The sequence below is a fragment of the Lactuca saligna genome, chromosome 8, assembly GCF_052625555.1.
Source record: "Lactuca saligna cultivar CGN05327 chromosome 8, ASM5262555v1, whole genome shotgun sequence".
Taxonomy (NCBI): domain Eukaryota; kingdom Viridiplantae; phylum Streptophyta; class Magnoliopsida; order Asterales; family Asteraceae; genus Lactuca; species Lactuca saligna.
This window is the reverse complement of record NC_136424.1, coordinates 270,466,587-270,475,724: the sequence shown is the minus strand read 5'-3', so window position 1 is coordinate 270,475,724 and position 9,138 is coordinate 270,466,587. Positions and strand designations below refer to the sequence as shown.

Here is a 9,138-nt window from a genome sequence, read left to right as displayed (position 1 = left end):
TTACACTAGTGATCTACATCTCTTTAAATCTCTCAGTGTAAAGTGACTTCGTATCAACACCTGTGATATAAATAAACTGAGTGGGTCAGGTTGGGAAACCTGGTGAGTACATAGGGTTTTCAACCCACAATAATATAATTATTATTTTCAAACAATCAAACAATCAACCCAATTACCCATCCCCATTATCTGTTTTATTCTTAAGGATCTACCCTAAGAATCAACTATTCCCCGTTCATACATTCCTAAGGATCATCCTAAGGAATCGGCATGAAGTCCATCGTCACCGGGGTTTAGGCACTAAGTCTGCATAGTCGCCAGAATTTATACAATAGGCACTAAGTCTGCATAGTCGCCATGGTTCTTGGCACCAAGTCTGCATGATCGCCAGGGTCTAGGTATCAAGTCTGCATGATCACCAAGGTTTAGAGTACACCGGGTGAACACATCGTTCACAACACCTACAGGTTGCGAGCCTGCTAGTGTTCCACTGATTGTCTAGAATAGTCTGTGGTTGTCATCCATACTCTGCTGAATGACGGGGCCATCATTTGGGAAAAAGGCTTCTCACATTATTCACCTCTCACCCTCACCTCGTGGTCTATAACACCTCTCAACTCATCATCCAACTCATATTTCATCTATTATATCTACCCATGTTTTACCCAAACATTATCGTAGATATAAAATACATATACACTTTAAATCATTTAAAACATTTATAAAATCTTTCATCAGCATAGATAACAAGTATTCAGACAATATGCACAAATAACACATAATTTATAATAAAATACTTCATATCTATGTGTAAGATGAAAGGGAACTATGCACTCACCTGATAGGTGGTGACTCAACACTCGGACAGCGCTTCGATACTCTCAACACAATTTCCTTCGATAAAACCTAGTATCAACACCACTAGGGTTTTGTCTAACGATAACCGCGACTAATTAATAGTATAGCTATTATTATTATTATTATTATATAAGCGTTAAATAACACTCAATATAACTCATAATAATAGCCCAAACAATTATTTTAAGGTCCTAATAATGTTACTATAATTAATTAGAAGCTATATTAAAACTAGCATAGGCGTAGCTCACTTACAGTGGGTTTTTCGCAAAACCGAGCTTCGCTGGAGCAGCGTTTCCCGAGCCGAAAGGCTCTTTTCTCGGAGCCGTCGGGTGCTCCGGGGCTTCCGCCTCGTGCTAGGGAGTTACCCTAGGCTTTAAGGGGTTAGGGAGGCGTAGAGAGAGAGAGTTTAGAGAGAGAAAGAAGGTTTGGGAGGTGTGAAGAGAAGGCTAGACCCGACACCTCTACTTATAGAGCAAAAACCTGATGGACTCGCCGAGTCTGAGTCATTACTCGCCGAGTTGGTGCATGTGGCACCCTTCTGGTGGTGCCACGTGTCCAATTCTGGTGGTGCCACGTCACCCCCTATCGCGTATCAGCCTTCAAACTTAGAAAAATCATAACTTTCGCATACGAGCTCCGTTTTCGATGTTATTTATATCCATGCGTAGGTAAAATCAAGATATACAACTTTCGTTTAGACTCCATTGGCTAATTCTCGACCGATCTCAAATTTAACAGTAGGAGGCGTTTAGACTGTTAAATGATCGCGAAGAATTCATAACTCCTTCATACGGACTCCGTTTTCGTCTGTCTTTTTACCGTTGAGTTCCTATTAATGAGATATTCAACTCTCATTTAGGTCGTGTAAGCCAAAAACCGCTCGAACTAAAATTCGAGTTTCGGGCTGTACACAGCTAAGCCGAATCTTAGAAAAATCATAACTTCCTCATACGAAGTCAGATTTGGGCGTTCTTTTTATCGACGCTCTTAGTTTAAGATATTCTACGAATTTCATTTAGATCACTAAGGCTAAAAATTCCTCCATCGTAAATTCACTATTTACGCTTCCCGGTGCCGTGCCGGTTTTGCCGTAAAACTTCGACGGGCCATAACTTCTTCGTTATAACTCGGATTTCGGCGTTCTTTATATGTACGGAAACCTTGTGACATATTCTACAACTTGGTTAAGATTATTTATTCTAAATAATCTTTTGTCGAAAAGTCATTTTCGACCCCTATTGCCTCTAAATTGACTAGCCCGGATCTGCGGGCGTTACATTATGACAATCCTTAAAACGGAATTCACAAATTAAAACCAAATTCACAAAATATAACACAGTCTTCTAAAATAGATTGTAAACCACATTGTATTGCTACAAGATTCTAATAAAATGAATGGTTGTATATTATACCAGAATGATGTATATGTTAACAGAATGATGTTTTTTCTAACTGATTCAGTTAAATATTCTAATAGATGTAGATCTACGTATGAACCTAACTTAGGGATGTCAACGGGACCAAACGGGAGCGGGAATAGCTGCCCCCGCTCCCGCCCCCGAAATCAATTGTTGCCCCCGCTCCCGGTCCCGCCCCCGGCACCCCCGTTTACATAGCTCCCGGTCCCGCTCCCGGTTACCTCCATCACCCCCGGTCCCGCCCCCATTCCCCCGGTTCCCCCACTTAAAATTCGTTTTTTTTTTGCTAAACGACTACTTTGTGTTAGGCTAAAAAGCTTGTTTTTAATAACTTTAAAAGTTTAAAACATAATCTTTTAGAAACTAAACAATTAAAAATTCAACATTACGAATTCAATATTACAAAACGACAATTCCATCAATCTTAAAAATATAAAATATGACAAATCCAATATTACAAATATAAAATACTTACATATCCAAAAATATATGATTAATTCACTACCTCTTCAATATCTATTAATTGAAAACGGGAAAGTGAAACCTAACCTACACTTAAAATTAGAAAATCTATTTTGTATATGTATTTTATATTAAATATATATTTTTTACATAAATGTACAATCGGGGCCCCACAGGAGTACGGGATGGGAATACCAACTCCCGCTCCCAGTCCTGAAAATAAGCGGGGTTTAATTTTGCCCCCGCTCCCGCTCCCGCTCCCGCTCCCGCTCCCGGTTTTTTTAAAAATTTAGTCCCATACGGGATCGGGATCCCACGGGAGCAGGGTTCCACGGGGGTTTTTGACATCCCTAACCTAACTCTCTCTTTCTCTTTCTTTCTTTCTCTCTCTCTCTCTCTCTCTCTCTACATCTACACAATAGATGTGGATCCACGTATAAACCTGACTCTCTCTCTCTCTATATATGTATATATATAATAATAATAATAATAATAATAATAATAATAATAATAATAATAAAGTACCTTGCACAAATGCCAACGTAAGTACTCCAAACTGATTCGATATGGGGGCAATGTAACTTAATTATAACTCCTCAAATATTGATAATTTGTTATAACAAAATATCTTCTAGCAATGAAGCAGCGAACAACATTAATTGAAACATGTAAGGTTTTCTTGAAAAGAAGAGCCATTACCTTTAAACATATCGAATAGGCTTATTAGATCTAAAGATTAAATATCGGGTAAGTGTGTGTTAGAAAGAGTTATAAAAAAGTACATAGTTAACCATGAAAATTCTCTCGTAACTATTTGAGGTAGCTTGATTGAAAATATATATCTATATAAGAGCTTCATGAAATAAAGGACATCATCTAACAAAACCCTTTGAATGGGTGGAGGACACAAAGAATTAAACCAACTTATTTGAACAAACATTGAGGAAATTATATCCATATTTAAACTTTGTAAAAATAGAAACTTATTGTAATGTCTTTAAAATGATTATCTAGAAAAATAGAGGGACTAAATTTTTAATAATGTAAAGCTCAAGGCTATGAAGTGTAAAATATAAAGAATGAGAGAGATCACATGGAAAAGAGTTCCAACTAATTTCCCCTCCATTTCTTCGATTTCTAACTTCGTTTTCCCAAAAAGAATTCTACATCTTCTCCTCCAACGAGGAAGCCCTGCCAACAAATCAAAGGAGCTGCGATCTGTTTCCAGGGCTTCTCCGAATGATCATGTTTTATGCTTCTTCTTCTTCTTCTTCATGATCACAAGGAAGTTTTTGTAGAGAAAGATTTCTCTTTTCTTGAACACATTTTAGGGTTTTTAGGTTGATTTTCAAAATTGCTTGAAAATGCCAGCTCACAGATCAAAATCGGAGAAGAAAGAGGAAGAAATTCAATTAAGGAGAGACCCTTATGATGTTCTTGGCGTTTCTCGTAGCTCCACAGATCAAGAAATCAAAACCGCTTACCGTAAATTAGCTTTGAAGTATGTTTTCTTACTTTATCGATTGTTCTCTTTTCCCCCCTTTTTATCCAATTGATCTATGTATACCATATTATAAGATTCACGTATATTCAATATCGGTATGTTTGTTTTCTGTAAATTCAGGGATAGTAATTATTAAATACGTTACAAAGCTAACAAATTTCACTTTTGAGACTCAAAAACTTCAATTTTATTGTTATCCATGATACATATTAATTACAGATGTATCTATTTATCTTTATCCTAGGTATCATCCAGACAAAAATGCAAATGACCCTAAATCAGCTGATATGTTTAACGAGATCACTTATTCCTATAACATATTATCCGATCCAGACAAACGACAACAGTATGATAGTGCTGGTTTTGAGGTGACCATTTCATCATTGAATTTTAATAAAATTTATAAGCTTTTATTTCATTCCGACACTATAATAATCATTCAGGCTGTTGAAGCTGAAAATCAAGATTTGGAGCTCGATCTTTCAAGTTTGGGAGCTATGAACACCATGTTTGCTGCAATTTTTAGGTCTTTTTTTTACATTCTTGATTCCTACCCTTTTCTTGATTTTGTATCATTTTTATAAATAGTTTGAGATTTTTATATATTATATATTGTTACAGTAAACTTGGAGTTCCAATAAAAACTATTGTATCAGCTACTGTGTTGGAGGAGGCAATAAATGGTTCAGTTCCTACACTTCCATTAACTTTGGGGAAACCTGTTTCTAGAAAGGTAGATTCTGAATACTTGAAAAGTTTAGGGACCAAATGTGGACACAGTGAATAGTTGGATGGTGGATTTGAAGATTAAACCTAAACCCAATTTAATTTTATAAAAAACTGTGATTGTTTGTTCGTATAAAATCTTGCATTTTTTTGAACAGGTTGAAAAGCAATGTGCGCATTTCTATTCTATTAGGATAACAGAGAAGGAATCACAGGCTGGAATAGTTTGTCGAGTGCAATCAGCAGACAAGAGCAAGTTCAAGGTTTTGCGAATTTACTGTTTTGTCCTTTTAGAAAACTCTTATTAAGCGTGAAAACTCGTAAATAGGGTTTTGATTTTTTTCGCAGCTTTTGTATTTTGATCAAGACGAAAATGGTGGATTGTATCTCGCTTTGCAGGTATACACCATTGTACTTTCTGTATTTTTTGTTATTAGGGGTAGTTTTGGAAAACGCAATTAGTAAAAAACTAAAAGGTGTCTTTTCTTTTAATGTTTCAGGAAGATAGTGCAAAAAAAGGAAAGCTGACATCTGCTGGGATGTATTTCCTCGGTTTCCCAGTCTATAAATTGGATCAACCATCTAACAATGTGAGTTTAAAAGACGAAAATACCCCCAAACTTTAATATTTTAATTGTATTTCATTTCGTTATCTATCGGATCCAGATGGTTAAAAGAGACCCAGATGCTGCTTTCTTCAAAAAGCTCGAAGGATTTCAGCCATGTGAAATTAGCGAATTAAAACCTGGAGTTCATACATTTGCTGTTTATGGTTAGATTTATGAAATATGAATTACCCATTTGAGATTATTATGTTGGTTTTATTTTATACATGATTCTTATTATTATTATTATTTATGATTTGGGTTAGGTGACAATTTCTTTAAAAGTGCTAACTACACAATTGAAGTGCTTTGTGCGGGTTCTTTTGTTGAAGAAAAGGAGAATCTTCGTGTTGTTGAAGCTCAGATTTCTTCAAAAAGGATAGAAATTTCTAAATTTGAAAGTGAATATAAACAGGTTATTGCACAATTTACAGAGATGACAAACAAATATGCAGAAGAAATGCAAACGGTGAGTTTAATAATCAATTTCTTGTTTTGTTTATGTGAATTAGCAAATACAATTAGTTTTCATGTGTTTGGATGGATGGAATGGAATGGAATGAGTCATTACATTCCCATGATTATGTTTGCTTGGCTTACAGGAATGGAATGGATTTTGGTAGGATTTTTTTTATTAGATGTAAGTAAAAGGTAGGGAAATCTCTAGAATAGTTTTAATATTTTACTCTAATTTACGAAAAAGTCCCAAACTAAAATTTGTTTACGAAAAAGCATGAACTACCAGTAAAAATGACGATTTGACCATTTTTTCCTGGTTTCTTTATTTACCTGGTTCCATTAAAGTTTCATTATTTTACGATAATTTACGAATATGTTTCAAACTAAAGTTAAGTGATGATTTGATCATTTTCTCCATATAACATACATTTTATCAGTTTCATTGCTGACCTAGATGTCTGGTCATTAAATGAGATAAGATGGATACGATAGCTTATATGATGCTATGTTTACTGTAAAATTTGATATCCATTTCATCAGCTCATTTATGATTATGTATCCAGGTCAGCAATGAAACCGGTAAAATATGTGTTTTCGGGAAAAAGGGTGGGAAATAAGCTGATAGGATGGACATAGTAAGTTACATAGGATTAGATAGACAATTAAAATTTTTATAAACTTAAAAAATGACCAAGTGGTTGCTAGTTTATGTAATTATTGCAGCTTTCGTTGAATGCATTTGATATTCCAAAAAATATACAATGCATTGGATATCAAGTTTTATAGTAACATAGAGTTATATAACATAACATATCGATCTCATTAACTCATTTAATGCTTTAGTTCAACAATAAAAGTGTCCATCATCATTTAATATTAGTTTGAGACTTATTTGTAAATTATGATAAAATATAGAAGTTTAATGGAATTGAGTAAGTAATAAAACTAGAAAAATGGGTCAAATCATCATTTTTTTTTTATTGGTAATTCATGCTTTTTCGTAAACAAATTTTAGTTTGGGATATTTTCGTAAATTAGGATAAGATATTAAGACTTTTTTTGGAGATTTCCTTAAAAGTATACTTTTTCAACACTATTTTATTAAATAGAATTAAGAGTGAATTACACGAATGGTCCTTATAGTTTGGTGTAATTTGCATGTTTTATCTCTAACTTATTTTTTTAACTTGGAAGGTTCCTACTGTTTGTTTTTTCTTACACGCTTGGTCCTTATCTTACCTAAAAAGATTATTATTTAAATAGGAAAAAATGATAGGGTATGTAAGGTAAGGTAAGGTGAGAGGGGGGGGGGGGTGTTTATTTAAATAAAATAAAAAATCAAGGCAGAATGGTGTTTTTAGGTAAGATAGGGACAAAACGCATAACAAAAACAAACAATAAGGATCTTCCAAGTTAAAAAAATAAATTAAGGATTAAATACGCAAATTACCCTAAACCATAGGGACCATTTGTGTAATTTACTCTAGAATTAATCATAGTAAAGGCACACCACAAAAACCCAATTAAGATTCAAATAAAAAAATGTTTTCTAGTTAACTCTAGAAAATAAGACTATAATTTAAATAAAATATGAAATTGTTACAAAAGATGTGTGGCTTTAGAATTTTATACATAAGAATGTGTTATTATACAAATATTCATTTCATCCTCTAGATGGGATGAAAAAAACATAGCGCTCCTTTCTAAGGAATAAAAATTAGAAACATTGAAGTAATCAGTAGTTCAATTCCATTCCATTACACAAATTCAAATGGAATGAGCTATTCCATTCCTTCCTTGATTCCATCCTACCAAACACTACCTAAATTCTTGTCTCTTTTTAAGTCAAATTGACAAATTTCTCTTTATGGAACTTTCGATCCATTCCACAAAAGATTTATAATTATTGAACATTTCCTTTTTCCAAAAAAAAAAAAAACAGTTTCTTTATCTTTTTTACTCTTTAATTTTCTTTAGTCTTTTTAGAAGCTACAGTCAGTTCATGTCGGGTTTTCTCATCACGCCCGATCTTTTTTCGCCAAAAAAAAAAAAAAAACTAAAAATATTTATCGTTTTTATATATGATTTTTGTAGATCGATGAGCTTCTTAAACAAAGAAACGAAATACACGCATCATACACAGTTACCTCACAAACAAAGATTAGTAGTAGTAGAAGTAAGAAAAAAGTTGTTTTAAAAGATGATAAAAAAGCGTCTATAAAAGATGGATCAAAGAAGAAATGGTACAATATTCAAGTAAAGCTCGACAAGAGAAAACCCGGCTGACGTCATCAATCTTGTAAAGTGATTTCGTCTTGTTGGAAAGTAGTACTAAGAAAGAAAGCATGAAAAGACTGAAGCATGGCTACGACACGTGTTTCACTACTAGGGATACGTAATGTACAAGTGCTTAATGCACAAAACTGACGTGTTTTTGATGGTGGGGTGGGGTGGGGTAGGGTGTAGAGCTGCCAAATCTGTATAAAATCTTGTTGTATTTCTTGTTTTCTTCTTCTTTTTGGTATTTCGAAATAGCATGTAACTGTATATTGAACAAAGTAATTCAAGTTAAACACGTTTGTTGGTGTCTTTTTCCTCAGAGAATAGTATCGACATTTTTAGGTATTTCTAGTTGTAAGGGAATTTAGTTTTTACTCTTTTTGGACGATGGTTCTTGTCTTTTTGTAAGAATGCTATAGGATTCGAATAAAATATAGAATGTATGTGTGATGTGTTGGTTTGAATTATTAGGGATGGGTAGATTGATGATGATGATAGGAGATCCCTACCACCATGCCTATAATTATCCATGTGAATGGCGTTTTTAGCGGAGACTTGTGGGTCTATAGTACACAAAATAAAATATCTACAAATTCATTCCCTTGTGTTGAAAATGACAAGAATTTTATGGACAATAATAACAAACTAGGTAGATACCAAGATTTTTAGTTAGATTTGATTACTTGGAAACATTAAAAATATTCATTATAAACAAGTTTGATTTGAAAACTCGATTGAAATTAAAATTTGACAGCGTGATAAAGAATTAGGTCCGAATCTGAAGAGGGGGAGGGAGAAACAACCACCACATTTAAGGAAGAAA

General features: G+C 33.9%; 1 protein-coding gene across 1 annotated transcript; it reads left to right on the top strand.

Annotated features, from left to right (window-relative positions):
• The first annotated feature begins 3,857 nt into the window (after nt 1-3,857).
• Nucleotides 3,858-8,624, top strand: LOC145011893 (chaperone protein dnaJ 16-like). The gene is made up of 10 exons (XM_078970643.1): nt 3,858-4,242; nt 4,490-4,613; nt 4,689-4,771; nt 4,867-4,978; nt 5,130-5,234; nt 5,320-5,370; nt 5,472-5,561; nt 5,638-5,743; nt 5,843-6,045; nt 8,130-8,624. Exons 1-10 carry the CDS (start codon nt 4,106-4,108, stop codon nt 8,319-8,321), a joined length of 1,203 nt encoding a protein of 400 aa, XP_078826769.1. The 5' UTR covers nt 3,858-4,105; the 3' UTR covers nt 8,322-8,624.
• The last annotated feature ends 514 nt before the right edge of the window (nt 8,625-9,138 follow it).